The sequence below is a fragment of the Sinocyclocheilus anshuiensis genome, unplaced genomic scaffold (assembly GCF_001515605.1).
Source record: "Sinocyclocheilus anshuiensis isolate Anshui unplaced genomic scaffold, SAMN03320099.WGS_v1.1 scaffold330, whole genome shotgun sequence".
Taxonomy (NCBI): domain Eukaryota; kingdom Metazoa; phylum Chordata; class Actinopteri; order Cypriniformes; family Cyprinidae; genus Sinocyclocheilus; species Sinocyclocheilus anshuiensis.
This window is the reverse complement of record NW_015547689.1, coordinates 3173900-3196801: the sequence shown is the minus strand read 5'-3', so window position 1 is coordinate 3196801 and position 22902 is coordinate 3173900. Positions and strand designations below refer to the sequence as shown.

The following is a 22902-nucleotide window of genomic DNA, read 5'->3' as shown; positions in this document are numbered from 1 at the left end:
TTCGTGTTGCAAATCTTTCGTGTTGTTCATGTTTCATTGTTGCGAATTCTGCAGTTAACATCAAGATAACATTATCTAGCTGGCTAGATAGATAAATAATAATAATAATAATAATAAATAATAATAATAATAATAAATTATATACTATAATTATATATTACTTACTCCCTTTAAGAAATCAACATTTATTACAAATCTGAAATGGCCCAAATGGAAAATTCAAAATAAAATTAAAATTAAAAACATAGCAAAAACACACACACAAAACAGAAAACAAAAACAAACACAAACAGAAAAAAAAAAATACAAACAAAAATGAAAGAATATACAGTATAGAAACACCACAAAACAAAAAACTCTGTTTTGTTGGGCCCTACAGTGATTTGGGAGACTACAGTGATGGGGAATAAGGGTTTGAAGCTACAATCTTGATTATCAGACTGGTGCTCACGATGGTCAGGCCTGTGTTGTCAGTGAACAAAGGGCTTTCTCATCTTGGCAGTGGCTAAACAGGCAATGGTCAAGAGGGAAAAATCTGGATGCCTCAGAGCCTGTTGGACGGCCATTTGTTTTAAATAAAAGGGGCCATCTCTGTTGTGCTTGGCCCTGCAGTCTTGTTTACTCTGGACTGCACTGTTTATTATCGTTTCTCCTTTTCTTTCTGTTCATATTCCCACATCTAATCGCTCATCTTTTCCACTGTCCTGTCGCCTCCAAGGTCTTGATCTTCTCGACCTGCTGTCGGACCATAAAACGCAACTATAAAACACTGCGTTGTGGAGAACAAAGCAGCGTGAGAGTTGCTGCCATTGCTGGAGGCCATTACGGACACCAATGCAAAGATGGTTTAAAGGAACCAGCCACAGAAAAACATTCAACTCCAACTAAATTATTTGCCAACTGAACTTGTATTGAAGGTAAACACAGTTAAAGTTCTTCTGACATCCTGCTCAATCAGTCAGCTGTATCTGGGCAAAAGAAAAATGGCGCGACCCTGCCAGAAGAGATAAAACTAACACCACCCTCCACAGCTCGCCTCACACGAACAATGCCACGGGAGGCCAACTGCGCCATTCCATAAAAAAAACACACCGAAGAGGAGTCGAGCCCAAACAGACAGATAAAAAAAGTGCACACGAATGTGTCTAGGGCTTCAAAAAAACGAGAGAGAATTCAAGACCACCTCAGAACAAGCCCCAGCAGGCCTCAGGGTGCACTCTGGGGGGTTTGTCCCGCACAGGAGGGGTCAGAAAATTACCAGTGATGTAATGTGGGTGAAGCAAGGTTGCTTTAACAGACATAACATAACATAAAGGATTGTTTGAAGTCGCTGACGGTACGCTCCAGATTTAGTTTAAACCAAGGAGTTTCAGATGTGCACGGCTACAAAGGGCCTCCATTACCTGGAACGATGATGATATTCTGAGCCTCCTTGATCATCTCCACTGACTGATCCACGTTGACCTCAGTGTGGGTACCTGTGATCTCCATGGGCTTGCCCGTGCCGGTGGATGACGTGCCGTAGCCACCCAAAATTACATTTGCCAGTGAGCGGTTCATGGCCTAAGGAAGAAAAAACACCCAGAGATTGGAAATCAGGAATGAGGAATATGAAGACTGCCTCTCAGCGGAATAAAACAAGATTGTGTTAAGAAAATGTGTGTCCATATGACATTTAGCCATTATTAACAGGATATTAAGAAGCATGCCAGATAGCCAAAGCGACTCAAGTGGAATTTGCATGTGAAGGAAGGATAAAAGCAGGTACATGTAAAATAGTACCATTTGTCCAACTTTATAAAACTAAACCGTGGTGTTGAATTCCCAAGTCCCACTGGGGTGCAAGCCATGGGAGTCATTATAACAGGAACATCCAGTTTTTGAGATCAAGATTTTAGACTCACACACATGTGTTTTGTAATCTAATATTAATTAGGTTATGCACAAATGATTTAACATGACCTTTTACAGTTTTGATAACGGTCTGTGAGACGAATTGATCCACTGATCAGAACTAAGTATTTGCTCATTTTAAAGCCATAACTGAAATGCAAACCATAACATTACTATTAGAAACAACCGAAAATCTAGTAAATAACATTTCAATAAGGCAGTGTTATTTTGCATAAATCTGAAGTACATGTTGTCATCGGGTTTTCTACTTTGAGAACATCTGACCTAAAAATAATGACAATATTTAGTTATATATTATACACTAGTGCACTTTTTTAACTTTCCATTCAAATAATCCTGAAAAAAAGTATCTGGGTTTCCACAAAATATTAAGCAGCCAACTGTTTTCAACATTGATAATAATAAGAAATGCTTCGTGAGCACCAAATCAGCATATTAGAATGATTTCTAAAGGATGAAGTGAAGACTGGAGTAATGACCACTGAAAATTCAGCCATCACAGGAATAAATTAAAATTGCAAAGTTATTTTAAAATTATACTACTAATTCACATTATTAATGTTTTTGATATATTGTTGATCAAATAAAAGCAGTTTCAAAAACTGTTATAGCACATTTATATAAACTTTAAATAAATGTCAAATAATATATATTTAAATGTAATGCATATTAATGCATATGTAAAGATTCATTAAAAAAAATACATAATATTTGAAATAATTTTTAGAGCTTGTGGGCTGGAGAAAACATTGCCACTGTCAATTTTTAAGACTAATAACAACCACAATGTTTAGACCAGCATTCAGAATATGCTATTATTAAAAGAGGTGGGAACAAAATCATGGCGTGAACTTTGAGACTGTGAACTTACCACACACATGATGTAGGAGAGGATGGCTCCAGAAGAGCCAATGAGAGCACCCACAATGGTCAACAAGTTGTTATTGAGCAGGAAGCCTTCAGCGCACAGGGCCCAGCCGGAATAGCTGTTTAGCACTGTGATCACCACGGGCATGTCAGCCCCTCCGATGGCGGCTGTCAGGGTCAGGCCCTACAAAGACAACAAAAAGCAGGGTTAGAAAGAGGGTCAGAGAGAGAAAAAGGGTGGAGATCAAAGGTTACAGTGATGACAAGTGAGCAAAGCACAACAGTAACGCGATTCCATCATTTAAACAAAAAGAAAGTCCACCAAAAGAAAAATCACAAGCCTGAGGTATTAGCATTGTACACAAGGTTTGTTTTTATAAAATGAGTCTGTTCATTTACACGCTGGGTGATGATGCAAATAGGAAATGCAATATAGAGCAAGCCAGAGCAACATATTTCACACAGATCTGGTTGCAATGGGCTTCAATTAAGGCATGAGGTGTTTGTCAAAACACAGTATTCGTTTCACTCGTCCATGATATCATCCCTGTATTATTAAACAATGTACCTTCCTCAGGGAAAAGGCCTAAACAAAGCCACCTACCAACACATCATGTAAAAAAATACCTTCGAACAAGCAAAAAAAACGGAGAATATGAAGAATAATCGGTGTAAAAAGAGCCAGACACCATACTGCAGGTGATTGTTTAACTTTATGGAGGTAAAAGGAGCTGTATAAAAATGTCAGCTTCCTGATTATTGACAAATGACGAAAGCTCCATGACGCCAATGTTTACCAAGACTCTGGGAGCGTTCCCTCGAAATTTCATGATTGTGGTTTACTTCTATCTGTCAACATATGGTGGTGTGCTCTTATGGATTATATAAAATAAATAAATAAAGCTAAAGGCAAAGGGATTTAGGTTTCACGAGCTGCAGGGTTTACCTATGTCACGGCGTTCTGAAACACTGAACAGAAGTTGTATGTGCTATAGCTGCACACAATCTTATCAATCTCTGACCTCAGTCAAAATCTTAATCTTTACATCCTCATACCAAGACTAAATGGAATACTAACCAAATGTGCAATTTAATAAACAACTGTCCCTACTTAAGATAGCGGTAGGCCAATGTATTGGCTGATGGAGCATGTCATATTTGGACATTTTAACATGCTGATTTACAGAATTCCTCCAAGCATCACTTCCAAATCTAGTCTTGTCAATGGACAGTGCACATTTTCTGGTGTTTCAAATTCAAAAATTCTAAATTCAAAAAGCTTTGTCTATCCCCAATGGGGTAGAAAATTGTCTTTAGACAGGCTCAACCAACAAACAATACAAATAATAATCACAACAAAATGTGAAAAAATGAGTTTAATGAATTTAGAGTAAATACTGTGCAAAATGTTTTAAACTGTGATTTTTTTTTTTTTCATTTTATATATTTTTTTTTTTTTCAGAGGGAAAATGCATACAGAGATCAGGACATACATAATTTCTCAGAAATAAAGAAAAAAAAATAAAATAAATAAATGAAAAAATACATACACCTTAATGTTACTATGGAGAGTATATACAGAGTATGTATGCCCTCAATCTTGAAAACAAATTTCTCAAATGTTACATACGCATTATATTTTCTTCCTCTTAACAACAACTATATACAAAAGAACATGGGGAGCTATTGCTTACAACTCATACAAAAAGATACCTTAAAAGAACAGTTACAATTCAAGAAAAATCTGGCACTATGTTTGTACTTTCTTCTACACTGGAAGCTCCTGTCGTCAAGTCAAATTCCTTGTGTGTGTAAACATACTTGGTAATAAAGCTCTTCTGATTCTGATAACTAAGTTGTTCAAACAAACTATTTAAGGACGTTGCGTCTCGCACTCTCCCTCTCTTTTTTTTTTTTTTTTTTAACTCAAATACCTTTGCCAGTCCGAAATGGCATAATGCTTCTCATCTCTGTATTAACCACTTTACCGTTATGGTACAAAGACAATCGGGACCGTGCATAAATTATGAAGATTGCAAACTCCCGTCCTTTCTTCGGAAAGTTTGCAGCTTCTCCTTGAACGTTGGCCCTCTTCTCCATTGGAGATCGCGTCTGCCCGTGCTCTGGCCACTTCTCTGCCAAGACATTCGCTGAATCTGCTCCATGAGGGTGTTCGGGTGTCTGATGGGCTGCACCGGGAATCCTCTCTTTGACATGTCTTGCGTTGCCTCCTCGACCGTGTTGTATATCTTCACTCCATCCTCATAAAGCACCTTCAAACGAGCGGGGTACAGTGTTCTAAATTTCACTTCTCTGTCTTTCAAAACATTGCGTATCTCTGTGTACTCCCTTCTCATCTGTAGCACTTGAGGGGCGTAATCATTATCGAAGTTGATCTGCTTTCCTTGCCAAGAGAATCCTCTCATCTGCCAGGCCTGTTGAAGTATCTGTTCTTTGGTCGTGAAACTTAGAAATTTAACCACGACTGATCGTGGTTGTGTGTCCGCCGGTGGCTGTCTACCACGCGCTCTATGAGCACGTTCAATTTGCAGTGATGTGTCCTCTGATAGATTTAAATTTTCTCTCAGAAATTTTTCTAGAAATAGAGCCACTGTCGGAAAGTCCTTCTCGGCACCTTCGGGAACTCCGCATATTCTACCATTGTTCCGTCTGGAACGACCCTCTATGTCCACAAGTTTCTCTTCCATTTTGGTGTGTAACTTCAACAAGCCTGTGAGTATCTCTTCTGCGTTTTGAATTCTCTCTTCTGCTGTCAAGACTCGGCCCTCTACCTCCTCCAGTCTAGCGTTGGTATTCGAAATTTCCACTTTAATGTCCTCGAGTTGAGTTTTGTTATCCCGACGAAAGTCCCTTAATTCTCTAAGAATGAGGCTCAAGTCGACGGTCTCGCTGGCGGGACATTTTATTTTTATGAAGTAGATTACTTAGATTGCTAGTTTAATGATCTTAGGGGGTTTTTCAAAACTATTCCAACCAGGAACACTAGTTCTATGCTGCCATCATGTCGATGTCCAACCCGGAAGCTAAATTGTGATTTTAATGGCTAAACTGTATATTTACACACATATATACACATACATACAATAGAGACTGGAAAAATGCAAAAGCATGTTTTCTTCCCCATTATAATTTATCTGCCTAATTTCACAGAAAAGTAAAAAAAAAAAAAAAAACTTTAAGCCATACATACTTAAAAACTGTTATTATTACTATTATTGATTATAAAAACAATTTAGTTTGGAAATTAAACATTTTGGCCAATATCTCAAACAACGCTAATTTCAAATGAACATTTTATTTAAATTAAAATATTATGTGAGCCATCAGCTACCAAGTCATTTGCAAAAAAAAAAAAAACCCCCACCACAAGAAACCAGAAAAATAACCCTACCAAAAAAGAAGAGGAAAAAAAAAAAAACATCTGAACCACCCAGCAAGACTCAGGAAATTAATAAAAGATAACCTGGCCAAAAAAATTTAATAAATACAATTTTGGAAGCCTGTGTGAATCCCTTACCATGACGGCAGAGAGCGCAGACACGGAGCCCAGGCAGGTCAAGCCAGTGGTATAGCTGGGATCAAGCATGTAGGGGATCATGCCGCCCACACTGGCTGCCATGAGGGTAGCGTTCAGCGCATGACGACCAGGAAGCATAAGGGGAGCGGAGTTCAGGAGACCTGCAAGAGGAGGAAGTCAAGTGAGAAGAGCAACACAAAAAGTGGGTTAGCACGTACACCGGACAACATGTGCTGTTTGGGAACACGATGAGTGAAATAAAATTAGGGTGAGAACTTCTTGGAAACGAGAAGCTTGTTTGAGTCGTGCTTTAAACAAAAGTACGTCATGTTGTTAAAGTGCTCTTTAAGCAGCTGCTAGCGCTCTGTAAACTATTAGAATATGTACGAGACATATCATCAGCCCAAGACAAGTATGTGTGCACAGGAAAAATTCAGTAGGAGCTGAATCAAAAACTCTTTAGCATCAGCTGCATAACAGGTTAGCAATACAGCTGGATTGGGTGATTATGTACAGTATTCTACACCGGCCCCACTTTTAGGCTGAAAGAAAAACTCACAAGGATAAAAATGAGACTTCTAATCTGTTTTATCAGCGAAGGCCTGCAGGCTTCAGAGCGGTTGTAGTGGTTGAGGAATGGGAAAGCTCCTGAAGATTATGCGTTCCAGCTTTGAGGGACAAGTGGAAAATTACTGGGGGGCGGAGGGACTAATTAGTGCCAAATTCTGAGAGGTTCCGCCTGGCCAAGCTTTAAACATGAGGCATGTGTGGCACCGATGGGCCGGTGATTTAACAAACAAAGCTGCACCAGACAAGGAGGACCTGGACCCACAACATTGGGATCTCTAATAGGGCTGCACAATTAATAGAAATAAAACTGAGCCACAATATCCCTAGTGCAAATATCAAATCAAAAAGCCTCTCATTTAATTAATTTAATAGATGCGTTGCGTATTTCAGAGTGAAGCGTGGCACTGTGCTCTTTTATATGTGATCAGCTCATGATCCTGTGTTTTAGTATCTCGGAGCAGTTCAGTTCGCAGTAAATGTCTCTGGGCCACATTGACTTTCATTGTATGGACAAAACAACAGTTTGTTTTGGACTCCCTGACATTCATTTTACGAACATAAGCTGTTCTTCAAAATATCTTCTTATGTATTACACAGTAAAAAAGTCATACAGGTTTGTAACAAGAAGGTGACTGAATTATGACAGAATTATCACTTTCGAGTGAACTATCCCTTTAATTGTTATTATATAACCAAACAAGCAGGACCTTGAAGTTTGCCATAAGCCACCAGAGATCCGCTGAAGGTGACTCCACCGATGTAGGTCCCCAGGTAGGCCACGATCTTGGTGAGGCTGGCCGCAGGGTCAGTTGCAAAGTGGGGATACTCCACCATGTACTCTGCCACGCAGGTGAGCACGGCCGCCAATCCCACCAGACTGTGGAAAGCGGCGACAAGCTGCGGCAGGTCCGAAATCTGGATCTTCTTGGCGATGGTCAAACCTGTAAACAAGAAAGGGGAATTCAGGCCTGCTGGTAAACGGGTCACATCCGATGAAGCGGTGTGTGTGTTGATGTGAATCTGGAGTGCAGGTTGGGGAAAAGAGTGTGTAGGGGGCATGTTTGGGGCGGGCTGAGACCTCAGGGTGGAAGCATCTGGAATCAAGCAGACTTCTGGTTTGAGCTGGGGCTGGTCGGGACGGTTTAAACTACGTTCCAGCAGGTTTCCAGGAATAATTAGCAATTTAGATTAGACATGACTGGCTACAAAGCGTGATACCGTGCTGTGTGACTCACACGACCTGATGACCATTACCTGGCTTTGCGGGGAAATCACAAAGCCATTTGCCATTTACATTCACACACTTGGAGGTTCAAAGGCCACTGACTAAAGAAGAAATGCACGCAGACAGAAGCACACACACATGTACTCACCAGCAGTGCCACCCACCGCCATGGCTGCACTCATCTGTGCCATGAGCTCAGGGGAAGGTTTTAGTGCTCCGAAAGTTGCGACAATGCCACCGGCCACTCCGATCATGCCCAGGGTGTTACCGAGACGGGCCGTGGACTGGGTGGACAGACCCCCCAGAGCCCCCACGCAGCACAAGCCAGAGCCCAAGTACATCATCTGCACACAAAGGGAAGGTTTACAGGAAGTGAGGAAATAAATCTTCCAGAATCCATTTCTCTTTTGCACAACTACAGTTCACCATGGCCAGGAAGTTACTATGGTGTTCTGAGTTGAATTTATCATGTTGCTATGCATCTTTGATATTCTGGTCACTAGATTACATCCCTCCTTCAACCAGTGTTATTTTTGTTTTATTTATATACACTGTTACATTATATAATACAAGATATATTTTCAGTTTTCATTTTAATTTTAGTTTGTGTTCATTTGTTATGAGCTTCTGTCATTATTATTATTAATAGTTCCATTTAACATTCATTTATTTTTATTTCAGTTTTATTTTAGTAGTTTTAGTACTTCAACATAAACAAAAAATTAAAAACATTGCCATGGCAACTAACTGAAATAAAAAAAAGTTTAGAAATAAAAAGTTTAAAAAGATAAAATAAAAAGAGTTTTTACATCTTATATTTATTGTTTTTTATTTCAGCTTTATTTCGATTAACAAAAATTATTTGTAATAGTTTTAACACTGTCTTCACTGTAACTATATGCAACTTTTTTGTCTGTTATCGTCTGCTATATTGAGAAGTGCAAGTTGGAACTTAGCTGAGCTTAGTTCAGGCGTAATACTAAGATCATCAAACAAGTTTCTTTTAACAATTCACAGAGCACGTCTCAAATTGAAGGGTGATCATGCTTTCTCTATCGCTGGCCCAAGACTGTGGAATAATCTGCCATTGAATGTTAGATCTTCCGTAACTCTTAATGTTTTTAAGGACCGTTTAAAATCATATTTGTACTCCCTGGCATTTTAGTACATTAGTATATGGATGTTGTACAGCAAATGTATAGCACTTTGGAGCTACTTTGTAGCCTGTAAGGTGCTATATAAATAAATAAACGAACGAATGAACCAAAGTAACTCAACAAGTTGCATGATTTGAGGCAAAATTCAGGTCCACAGTACAAAAAGTGCAGAAGAGTTGCAATTAAGTAATGCAGCTTTACCTGTTCAATGTTGTAGCCGCTTTGAAGAGCCACCCCATAACCTCCAACAAACAAACCAACAGGAAGAAGATACAAGTAGTTGTACTCTGGAGGATCAGTGGGCCGCTTGAACATGTCCAACATCTTCTGAGTAACCAAGAAACCACCTGATCAAACAAAATCAAACAAACAGAACACAGTATAAACACAGTACACAAGTTATTAACATTATATAAAATGTATATATATAACTTTTTTTAACATCAAGTCATTTAAATGTGTAAAACATCCTAATTTGAGTTGCAGAAGGACGACATGAAGAATGACGGGAGTCACTCATCTGCTGCTCATTAGCGAAGTATTTTTAAACTGCCATGTGATTGCATTTACATTCATTTTCCTGGCTTACGCCGTCCTAGCTAAGCAACTTACTAGGACGATTCCCAAACCAAAGCTTTTTATTCGAAACTCAGATGGATATCCAGTTTCACTCAAACCTTAGTGACCCGTTCCTCTGAGGATCCTGGTGAAATATTTAAACTCAGAAGTAAATGCACTTAGACGGTTGAACACAATGTATACAGCATTAGAAAGAACGTTCCGTTTCCCCACAATTAAATGTGAAGGATATCCAGACATTACAGCCGGGCCAAAGAATAAAATATGTTTTCATTCCTGTCATTAATGGAGCAGGTTCACCATAAATTCCTTGTCTTTTATTGAAATTAAATTGGAAAGGGCAATTGTTATTTTTCCCCTGTATGCACTTGTAACAATAAAATTAGTCGAAAAGAGGATAGGAAAAAGCGACCAGAATGTCCATATTTCTAACTCTAAGGTTTATGGGTAATGGGACTGTGGGACGAAACACCGTGTATGAGGAATGGAAATAACAAAAACCATCTTTCAACTGAAATTAAACACCTGCCTTCTGAGAAGATAAATATATATAAATTCAGACATTTTATGTGCGCTGGAACACATATCAAAAAGCTGTTATTGTAGCATGATGAAAAATGTCTGTAAAAGCCTAGTAGCATGCCATTAAATCACTAACTCACCCTCTGACCTGGACTGGTGTCTTGGCCAACCGTACCAAGACGCAAAATGAAGGGGTCATTGGATTCAGGATGGCATTTTGGCCAACTGCCTGCTTCAAGCCATTTTTTTTAGCTTTTCCTCCTTAATGGCCCTATTGGTTGGTTTTGATCAGAGACTGATTTATGACATGACGAGGCTCTTTGAAGCAAAACTGCCGTGCTGACATTTCCCATTTCAGGTGTGAGGTTTGACGGACTAAACTATTCCACCTGGAAGGAACGGAATACGGCGCTCTTCTCACGAACACAAGATGCAGGGCAGCCAGAGGGCAGCGAGTACAGAGCCCTCATCTGCTCGCATCTGTAATCTTACTCAGCTTTCAGCCTCCGACATACATTTTAGCAATGTTTTATCTTGCCTTTCGCTGTTGGCTGGTACAGGATCGTGTGTTCAGTGCACTCACCAGCGATGTTGACAGAGGAGATGAAAGCAGCCAGTACGGCCAGGGTCTCGGCTGTGCTGCTAGGGAGAAATCCACCACCCATGAGGGAGAGGCCACCAACAGCAGTCAAACCTGAAAACACATGGCATCCGTGTTATATCCGCAAACAAACAAACAAAAAATATATTTAAATTGTAATAAATTTTATAATATTTTAATAATAAAAAATAAAAAAAACTCTTACATTTTAAATAATGTATTTCTTGAAATACTAAAAGAATCCTAATTTAAAATTAATATATAAAACATTCAAATAGTAATTTTAATTATATTTTAATTAAAAAAAATTGTCTCAAAATAAATTTTATAAAATTAATTAAAAAAAATATTGCGTGCTGATAACAGCTACTACACTATAATAAAAGATTAGCAACATATATTGACTGCAAAAATTGGCATTGCATGAGAACACATCACTAATTTTAAATGGTTGAAAGAATAAATGAATTTTAATCTAATCAAAATAATTAAAATAATCTTAATTCATTTTAAAATAAAAATGTTGATTGAAAAAAAAAAAATCACATTTTATCAGAATACTCCACAAATTAGGAAGGAAGGAAGGGATTTTCAAAACAAATGTAGTTTAAAATAAATTTTTATATTATATTTTATATTTTTTTTATATTCATCTTTCAACTTATTAAAATAAAAAATACAGGTGCTGACAATAGCTACTACACTTTATATACTAGATACTAGGGCTGCACGATTAATCGAATGCGATTGTTGTGCGCATTTTGTTAGTAAAGCCGGTTCTGTAATCAGCAGAATTTATTACACATAGCCATAGTTCACTGACAAGTTACGCAAAAATAAATAAATAAATAAATAAATTTGCAGATGATTTTATTACGCGATTCTGAAATCGATTAAATCGTTCGCGATTATGACAGCTGTTTGCATAGCTTCTCAGTGAACTACGGCTCTGTGAAATAAATGCTGCTCCATCTGAAAGCATGTGAAAATACCACATTTAATAACATATTTTTACTCCAAACTCACTTCATAACGTCAGTCGAGTGTTTGAAATAAATCCTTCTGTGAGATGATGTGGCTTCTGACACTGAATAAGGCAGTCAACATATTTCATAGTATTTAAGCAGTGATAAAGGCATTGCATTATAAATATACTTTATTTTAATGAAAATTATAATAATAAGAAACCGTATATTGCCGTAGTCGTATGTTTTATTAGTCACGTTGAATCAATGAAAGCAGTTGAATCTTCTGTTTATTCAGCTGCAGCGATTCTGGGTTTCTTCTGCGAGGCGTATTTGGAGTTTCAGCGCGAGAGCGCCCTCTGGCCTTTGGATGGAGATTTACTGCTGATCACAGAACCGTGCTTCACTGAAAGATACGCATGACAATTGCAGCTTCTGTCGAATCGCGATCTCGATTTTATTTCGATTTATCGTGCAGCCCTACTAGATACTACATTTACTACACAAATATTAGTGACATTGATTGCAAAAATTAGCATTTCATCAGAATACAGCGCTATCGTGGAATAGCTATGCTATGGAGTCTATGGAGAAAGATTTTTGGAGCCAGATGTAATTATTCCATCCATGCTGACTAATAAAGCATATATGGATAAATATTTCTGACAATTCACCAGATGGAATTTGCATTAGTTTCCAGATTTGCTTCGAAACTGTGACTATTTCAAGTCAGAAAAACAAGGCTTATGACACCTCTTCCAGTCAGTTTCACCCTCTAATAAAGCATAATTCCACTAGAAGTCTTACATAATATGCTTGACACTGGTACAGCACTCTCAGTGCTCAAAACAAGTCACTTGTAACTCATTTTGATAGGGAATTAATGAGGACAACACTGGCATCCCCCAAGGGAAATCTGATAACCATCACCTCTTTAATCGTTTTCAAATGCTTCAAATGCATCGACTCGACTGACCAAACCTGAGGTGGCCCTGATAGTTAGCGGTATCTTAAGTCAATGAAGTGTGTAACTGTTGGTAAGCATTTCCTCTCACTTTGTAATTCTGAAGTAACAATTGATCACAGACCAGCTTGCAGGCCAAGAGCACGCTACCACAACGCTGCAGGAAACACAACAGACGATTTGTAAACCTACACAGGCACGAACCGCCACACACGCACCCAGACATGCAAAGGCCTGGATATCTGTAAAATAAAACCCTTGGATGAATATGAAAGATGCTGGAGTCTGCTCAAAATCCACAAATGGATTGCTGTTGTTCTAATGGCTGGATAATATTTCTGACTTTCTGTGATCATGGAGAATAATGCGATGAGGTGTTTGGAAAGCACGGCTGTTTTAAGCAATGACACATCCATTAGGTCACCAACACGTCGACAAAATGGACCCAAAACCAATATCTAATAGCATAAGTTCATCAGAAAAGATTCCTTGGATCGGGTGATGTCCAAACGTTCATATCAAGCGATGTGGAGTCATTCTGATTCACCAGTTTCAGGTAGATTAAAGAGCAAGAGAGGAACTCTACTCCACCAGGAGTAACTTTATGCTTCTGGAAAAGTTCTCCCACACTTTCAACGAGAATGAGAAATTCCACATTAGTGGCTTAACGTCCCGGTCACTTTTGTGAGAGCTTCATTACTTTTGGCACCGAAATAAGCGAATTCCAACTCGCTTACATTTCCAGGCCTGTGAAATACACAGTTCAATAAGTGTCAAATATGTAACACCTCATACGCAAATATGACAAAGAAAAGCAAGAGACTGTCTCTACAAGACTAATAAAGTAATTCACAGGAAGTGTGCAGTAGGTCAAGGGAAACTAATTGCTTCAGTTGATTCCCCGCACTCTTGATGTGAAGTTTATAGCTTTCTTGACATAAAGGACTCTTTAATGCAGACCACCAAGGACTTGGTGGTGTTAAAAATAATGAAACCTTTCCTGGTTTCTCAGCCCGCTGGGAGAAATTAATAAAAGCTTAACGAAGCACAGAAGCATCCTTGATCTGCCTGGCTGATGATGGCGTGGCCTTCTGAACAGTGCTGAACCCTGGGCCCTTAAGTCTAGACTAATGAAGAGCTGAATTCGCCACTTAACGGGTGGGCTACGTCGGCCCATCGCAGACGCTAACTCAAGGGTGGGAGGGGGAAAAAAATTAGGTGACATTTTTTGCCCATTAAAGCAAATGGGTAATTCACACACAGTTGAGAGCCCTCCGTAGCTAAAGGGCAAACTCAGATTAAGAAAAAGCGCTTTGATGACCTGTGCTTGAGATAAACTGAGATCCTGTGACATTTCAAAATTTATTATCAGAAATTTCAATAGTTTCTCCACCTCCATCAACAGTTTCTCAGTAAATTTACATACATAATATGATAAAGAAAAAGCCATTCAGGTTAGCAATTACTAAGCAAATTATATAATAGCAAATACTTTCCCTTTGGTTGTGCACTTGATTTACTAACTTACCAGAAATGGCATTTGTGACAGACATAAGCGGGGAGTGAAGAGCAGGAGTGACGCCCCATACGGTGTGGTATCCCACGATTCCCGCCAGGCCAAAGGTTGTAACCATCTGAGGGAAAGCAGCATTGGGAGCACATATCCCAAGACCGATGGCTGAAGCCAGACCTGAGTAGAAATAACAAGATGTCAAACATTATAGGTTTGTTTTTCAGTTAAGGTAATTTTGACTGCTCAGACAAATCAGCCGAGTGCCAGGGGCAATGTGTCCAGTTTATACATCCCATAATCCTCTCAAAACATCAACACTGCTGTGGGTCATGTATACTTGCCACCTCAAATCTAATATAGGGTACATTTGCTGTCTGCTTCATTCAATTTTAAAACTTTAAAGTTAAAAATAAGTGTATTAAGCTGGAAAAAACTTCCCATAACTACTTTTTGGAAAATATATAAGATTTCATAGTTTATTTATTTATAAATAAAAAATTATAACAACAACAACAACAACAAATACTGATATTATAGTTATATTCATAGTTATAAATAAATAAATACAAATTAATAATTATATATTTATTATATTTTTTCAATATTATATTTATATATTCTATATTTATATAAAATAATGATGATGATGATAATATTAATTCAATCTACTGGTGTGTGTGATATACATAAATAAATTAACAAAATTATTATTGTTATTATTTCCAGTGGTATTAATAATAGGTATTGCCAATTTGGTATTGCCAACTCACAGACCAGCCATTGGCCATGTGGGTAAGAAAACCTCTACACAGCAGGAGGAAAGGAACAACACAACCATCCCAAGATCCTGGCATTCAGATGCCAGAACGGGCCAAGGTGATGTGGAAAATAAAACAGCTTGCTCCTCAATTAGGTGACCAATCGTGATTTTTAAAAAGGCAGCGATTTTGGCCTTCCGAGCAAGTCAGGATTCCCTGTACCTAAGCTCATACAGATACAGGAAAACCATGAAAGGGCAGGAAAATCTCATTTGCATGTTTGTTTATCAGCCGGTGTTTATTTACGTGCGAGTTGTATTTGCGGCTTGTCTGAGTGAGGAAGTGAGCGCTTTGATGTGAAGCCAAAGTTGCCTCTCCTCACACAAGTGGTCCTCAGGCGTCTGCAACCAATAGAATTCATTTGTGTGCCGTTTAGTTTAGCGGGGCTTTGGAGTCTAATCACATCTTGGGACAAAGCGGACAAACAGGGGAGCTGCTATTTTGGGGATTTCTGAGCAATGCAGACTGTTAAGTGGATAAAAAAGGCAATAAAGGGGGCCGTTTTAAACTTACACGAAAACCTTATTAACATAGTTCAGTGTCAGAGACCACCAATACAGCAGTCTCTTCCTCTTAAAACACACAGGGAGCCGCTTTCATATTAACCCCAGGAGGGACCCGGAGAGATCCGGTGGGAAGAGGAAGGCAGGAAGGGCAGCCGGACTGTGATTTACCTCCGGTGTACATCCCAGCCGTGTTGAGGGTGGCTCTGAAGGGTGAGATGGAAGCTGCCTTTTCCTTCGCCAGCTCCTGGACTGTCTTTTGTTTTGGAGGTGCCGCCACTGGAACGCTGTTAGGCTGTGGTGCAGGGAAAAGCACTTTTCCGTCCTGCACACAGACAGAGAGAGTGACAGCCAGAATTCAAATAACACCACAACTCAACTCCTTGAAAGCTAAATGAGCGCCAGAGAGATATTGGGTCATAAATTTCAAACTGCTCACATCCTTTAGCTCAGGGGTGTCAAACCCATTTTAGGTCAACAGCCAGACTGGATTAAAACATCATCTTATGCCGGCCACATTTTTGTATTTGTTAAACTTTAGTTTATCCATGGAGAACGCACGCACGACAAGTCCAGAAACAATTTTGATGCTTATTTCACCAGTATTTCGGTATAACAAAATGGATTAAATTTGCTCAATTCAATTAAAAAAAAATGGTTGCTAATAATAATAATAATTATTATTCATGTGTTATTCACACAACATTCACACAATTTTTCCTTATATCAGTAAATGTCAAATCTCAAAGTGAGATATGTTGCCCTGGGACAGCTGTGGCTCCCACAGATGCAATTTCAACTGAAAAACATGATTTTGCTAGATGTTTGAGTGCCAAATTTCGTATATAATTGAAAGAAAGGTTACTGATTTAGGATGTGGCCTATAACATGTAACAAAATTAAGAGTGTTTATATGTCCTCCTGTAGCTAAAAAAAACAAAAAAAACCAATGTAGATTATATAAAAAAAAAGGTTTACCTGCATAACGATTGAACCGCGGATGACATGGTCCATTGTGCCGTAATCAAACTCGTTTTTGATGTCAAAGTGAAAAACTTCCTTGTCCGGGCTGATGGCTCGGATGAGTTTGATGATGTTGTTAGAGTATAATGTGCTGGCCTGAGTCGGGAGGCGACTGGGAAGATCAGAATAGCCAACGTGGATCACACCCTATAGGAAAGTACAGAAATAAATTTAATGAAATAAGAAGTATACACTTAGGGGTGTGCGATATGACGATTTTTGATCGTGGCCGATATAAATGTCTCCACGATCTGCTTTTGAAGAAATATCGTAGTATCGTGCTACAGTGCACATTCTATCAGCTGCAGTTCTGGTGCAAATTTACTGTACAACGCGACATACATTCAGTGTTAGCGGTAGAGTTACACTCACAGGACTTATGTGCAGTCACAAAAGTACATTATTTGCATATTTGCTTTAAAACCTTGCCAGTTAAATGTTTCATTCACATGCTGTTCTGACGTGCGCTTTTTCTGAGCACATAAAAAGCCTGTCAAACAGCACCTGATTTCTGAACCAAGTTATAATTTGCGCTAATACTGTCAAAACACACAAGGTTTACATTTAGGCTCAGTTGGTTATGTCTAAAATGAAAGTAAACAGTTGAGAGAAAATGGATGCGTGCCTGTATATTAGATGCATGCAGGTCTTAAAGGGACAGTACTAAACACGCTGCCGACTGTCATTAAAGGGATAGTTCATCCTAAAATTTAATTTCTGTCATTATTTACTCACTCACATGCTGTCCCAAACTTGTATTAATTTCTTTCTTGTGCTGAACACAAAAGAAGATATTTTGAAGAATATGGGTAAACCAAACAGTTGCTGGTCCACATTGAATTTAATAGTAGTAAAAAATACTATGTAAGTCGCTGTGGACCAGCAACTGTTTGGTTTTTCCACGTTCTTCAAAATAACTTTTATGTTCAGCAGAAGAAAGAAACTCATTCAGGTTTAAAACAACTTTTGAGTGAGTAAATGATGGTATAACAATAAAACACTATGACAGAATTGACAGACAGATAAGAAAATTTTTATTTTTGGGTGAACTATTTCTTGAACGTTAATAAAACAACAAAACACAATGAGAAAAATCCCTCGCTACTCTTGACTGAAAAACTTCAATACGGTTGCTTTAATAGGAATCAATCTATTTAGTCTGTTATTTTGATATTTTTTTATTCAATTTCTTGAATGCTCCTGCAATATTGTACCTGAAAATAAAACACTGTTTGTTTTATTTGTATATTATGTGTATTTGTAATGTGTATATTTGTTCTTATTTTTTTTAAAGATTTTTATCTTCGCCCACTTTGGCCTAAATTTTTGGCCATTCTTTTTTATATTTTGTTATACCTTGAAAGGCTTTGTCTTTATAATAGGGAAATTAGTTTGGCTGTAATGCTCAGACAAAATAGTATAAACAACATGACAAAAAATTGTGATAATGAAATTTCTAAAAAAATATGATATTTTTGCCATATTTCCCACCCCTAGTATACACCAATATTAAAAAGATTCCGGGTGGTACGATATATATATATATATTTTTTTTAAAGGAGTCTCTTATGTACGGTGCCCGTAAGGTGACATGTTCGGTTCACTTAGTTTTGTCGTGGCCACGACATACCTCGTGGGAACGTGATAATATGTCATGGCCACGAGATCATTTTGTCGAGGTAACGACATCCTTATGTCGTGGCCTCGAGATGCTATGTTGAGGGAACGACATCCATTTCTCGTGGCCATGAGTTTAATGCATAAACAAACCTGCGTGACCATAGCAACACCGGATTATCAGAGATGGATTCATTAATATTTTATTTTGAATTAAGAAATTATTATATTATTTATTATAGAAATTATTACATTATTAAATTATTATATTAGCCATAGGCCTTGGTTACCGGACTGTATTACGTGCGATAGTCAGCATTCAATTGAAGTTTATCATGAATAAATGTTACATAAAGTGCACAATATAAAATAGGCCTACAAGAAAAAATTTTTATCCATCCTACAGTCTTGTAAGTCAATTAACTGATCGCCTTTTCCCCATAATATTTGTATATTATTATTATTATTATTATTATTAGCCTATTATTATTGGTTATATTTTTATATTCGTTTATATTCATTTTTTCCCTTCATTTCGATCTCTTTACTTAACGTTTGGAATACTTTTGTAAATAATAGCCTACTGTAAATGCTCGACATGCCAATAAAGCTTTGATTATGCTGACTGGAATTTTTGCTGGAATGCAGTTTAAATTTAACATACATTTCATTTTATTTTGGCTAATAGACCATAATTATAAATAGGCTACTATAGTGTTTCGTTGAGGAATTAATCTTGCACGTAGTTTCATTTGTAAATGAAAAACCAACACGCTCATTTATCATCACACATTGCCATAAATACAATCATAAAGTCAAAACTTTATTGGCATAATTGTCAGGCGTTTATTTACAAAATATATGGTAGGCTAGCAAATACTAGCATAATTATACAAAACGTTAACTAGGTAAAGCGATAACTAGCAAATGCTAGCATAATTATACAAAACGTTAACTAGGTAAAGCGATACACAAATTGAAAGGGGAAATAATCATATATAACAATAAATATAATAATATAGCCCTAATAAGTTAATGTAATAATAATAATAATAATATACAAATATTAAATTAAATGTTTAATGTTAATAAAAATGTTTTATCTATTTTTGATAATCCCGGGTTGCTATGGTCACGCAGGTTTGTTTACGCATTAAACTCGTGGCCACGAGAAATGGATGTCGTTCCCTCAACATAAGAAGTCGTGGCCACGAGAAATGGATGTCGTTCCCTCAACATAAGAAGTCGTGGCCACGAGAAATGGATGTCGTTCCCTCAACATAGCATCTCGAGGCCACGACATAAGGATGTCGTTACCTTGACAAAATGATCAATATGACACGACATATCACGTTCACACGAGTTATTATGCCGTGGCCACGACAAAACTAAGTGAACCGAACGTGTCACCTTAAGGGCACCGTACTTATGTTCACCAAGGCTGCATCTATTTATTTATACTATATACTGCATTAATAAACACAATAAAACAGTAATTGTAAAAATATTATTACAATAAGAGTTTTCTATTGTAATATATCTTAAGAAAGCTAAATTTTCAGCATCATTACTCCAGTCTTCAGTGCCACATCATCCTTCAGTAATTAATTCTTATTATTATCAATGTTGAAAAGAGTTGTGCTGCTTAATTTTGAAGTAAATGTGATGCATTTTTTTCCAGAATTCTTTGATGAATAGAAAGCTTCCATTCCTGTAGCTCAAACAGTAAAACATGGCTCTAACAACGCCAAGATCATGGTTTCGATTCCTAGGGAATGCATGAACTGATGAAATGTATACTTTAAATGCAAGCTGCTTTGGACAAAAAAAGTCTGCCAAATGCATAAATGTAGAGTAAATGAGAATGTTTAAAAGAACAGCATTTATTTGAAATAGACTTTTTTAGAAATGATCAACATTCAGATTCTTTCAAATTTGAACTTCATGTCACTTGATTAATTTAATGCATTAATTCTGAATTAAACTACATAAAAACAGAAAAAGAAAAAATACCTTACTAACCCATTAATGTTCCTGAAAAACACATGAAGCTCATGTAAGACCCCCAAGTTGTTGTTCTGTTGCAGTGTACTCACTTTGTGAACGGAGAGTTCTCCAGGAACCGTGGTCTCGATGTTGCCCCCAGCTTCTGCAGCCAGGTCTACCACCACTGAACCATCTTTCATGGTCTCCACCATTTCCTTAGTAATCAGCACAGGGGCCTTCCGACCTGCATAATAATTTCAGCACAGTGAGACTGGTAAACCAAAACCATGACTGATATGCATTTAATAAGACTCCTCTGATGTGCCTTTTATGCGTGCAACCTAATATACTGATAAGCTGCTTTGCGGCTTGTTGGTTTTAAAAGAAAATGGTATTCCGATAAAAGTGGAACAGATCGCATGCATTTTACCAATCTGAGCATGCTAAAAACTGCCAGGTATGTAGTTTCTAAGTACTAAAAGTCCAACTGGTGGCTACAGCCTACATGGCTTCAGGGACGGAAATAAAATAACATTGGAGTGACACCAGGAGTGTGCACAAGCATGCAAAAGTCACAGGAACTGACTTCAAATGCCAGCGGTATTGAACAAGCAACACAAACTCTGCCAATCTAAAGCAAGAGCGACCCAAAGCAACTCTTATAGCACTCGGGAAACTTCATAAACATTCTCTGTTATAGACACCTGATTTTTATTAGCTCTCAGTCATGGAGATTAAGACAAAACATGCTTCGAATAAACATGAAGCACATCTGCAGCCACAGAGCTGTTAAATTGGTAATTATGCAGTACATAATTAGTTATGCCGGGTAAACAGTTTCTCTTTTAAAATGCCAACGACAGTCATACAAGTATTAACATAAGGATCTTAAGATAAACCAGGATCACAGTTAAAAGGATAGTGAATACCAAAACTTGAAATTGACATTTACTCACCATCAAGTCATTCTAAACCAAAATGCCATTATTTTTCCATGAAACGCAGGAAAAGGAACTTAAGAATCATAATTTGTCAGCATATTTGTCAGCAAGTGTTTTTCAACAGCTTCAGGACTTTTGTGAAAACTACAGATCATACTTGCACATTTTTGTATCCCCGCTCAAGGATAGTCTGATCGAGCCTACCTTTTTTTCACCACAGCCCTTTTCTGTTTTCTCCAGTATTGTTACACCAATTAAAAAATAAAATAAATAAATAAATAAACAGCCAACCTTTATTAAAATCCTATATTGCCAGCAGTTATTTACCCTTCAAACCAAATGTAGCGTCTATGATGCAGGTTGGACATCAATAACAAATGCCAAGACATCATATTTTATTGGAAAGCAACAGCAAAGGTGAAGGAAGTTAGAAAATTTTATAAAAGTTCACACACATCTTCACAAGGCTTAGAATATAACTATAGAGACTATTGTATGCTGCTTTTTGGGCCCTCGGAACTTGACAGCCTAAGAAAAAAAATATTATTTTGTGTATTTCACAGGAAAAAAATTAAGTAATGAGTAAATAAAGAGAAAAATCTAGATTTCTGGCTGAACTCTTCCTTTAAAAGTCAAGTGATGGAAAAATAAGAGCATGTGCAAACACCACATCATTTAACTGCAAGAGTACATGCCTAAGAGGGCATGTGTCGGTAAAAAGATGGAAAGGGAGTGAAGGCTGCAGGTGTGCGTACCGGGAATAAGCGCAGTAGTGATAATGATGTCAACATCCAAACACTGCTTGGCAAACAGCTTCATCTCTGCCTCGATAAACTCTTTGGACATCTCCTTAGCGTAACCGCCCTGGCCTTCTCCTGACTCCTTCATATCCACCTCCAGGGGCTCGGCACCCAGGGACTTGAACTGCTCCAGTGCAGCGGCTCTGGAAGAAGAGGACAAGACTCCATGACTAATGCAACACTGCCACCGAGAGGAAGCTTGCTGGAACTGACACTGATGGAATCACGCAAGCAAATAGTTTCAAGTTTTATGATCCAAAGCACAGAAAGTATGTGGATTCTAACTAAATACACCAAACTTGGCTCATGCTGTTAAGATCAAAGTCATTAAATCATAGTAAAATGAAGCTTTTTAAAAATCCGTACATTTCAAACCATTTTGGCAGGATTAGCAATGACGTCACTGTTTTCTTGCACAACCCGTTTTTATGTTCTTGTTTTTGGAAAAGTGAAAAAAAGACTTTCAGATAAAACAAACATCATAAGTCTAAACTAAAGCAGAACGGTGACTCAAAACTCAAATTTATAAATACTGACAAAAATTGGAAATAACAGAACATCTGTTCGATTAAAAGGGGGGGATACATAGAACGCTTAGTTGCAAGCGAGAATCATCAGGGCCAAAGACTGGAAAAAAGGAGCAAATGTTATAATTCACATTTGGCAATTGTGATAAAGTTGTTGTGGTGGCAAACTAGTATGAACACAAAGCAACATGGTTCTGAGGATAAGTTATAGTGCCCCCCAGCACCACAAACTGATTAATAACATCTGTAATCAGACTGTCTTGGTGTCCTCG

General features: G+C 37.8%; 1 protein-coding gene across 1 annotated transcript in view; it reads right to left on the bottom strand.

Annotated features, from left to right (window-relative positions):
• Positions 1-22902, bottom strand: part of LOC107703592 (NAD(P) transhydrogenase, mitochondrial-like) — a 43323-nt gene that overhangs the window by 7860 nt on the left and 12561 nt on the right. The window contains exons 7-18 of the mRNA XM_016506279.1: positions 22059-22246; positions 20473-20606; positions 16715-16906; positions 15908-16061; positions 14431-14592; positions 10956-11066; positions 9473-9618; positions 8263-8458; positions 7597-7830; positions 6320-6480; positions 2786-2965; positions 1404-1563 (exon numbers count right to left, since the gene is read on the bottom strand). Of these exons, the coding sequence (XP_016361765.1) occupies positions 1404-1563; positions 2786-2965; positions 6320-6480; positions 7597-7830; positions 8263-8458; positions 9473-9618; positions 10956-11066; positions 14431-14592; positions 15908-16061; positions 16715-16906; positions 20473-20606; positions 22059-22246 (2018 nt within the window). The remainder of the gene's footprint in view (positions 1-1403; positions 1564-2785; positions 2966-6319; positions 6481-7596; positions 7831-8262; positions 8459-9472; positions 9619-10955; positions 11067-14430; positions 14593-15907; positions 16062-16714; positions 16907-20472; positions 20607-22058; positions 22247-22902) is intronic.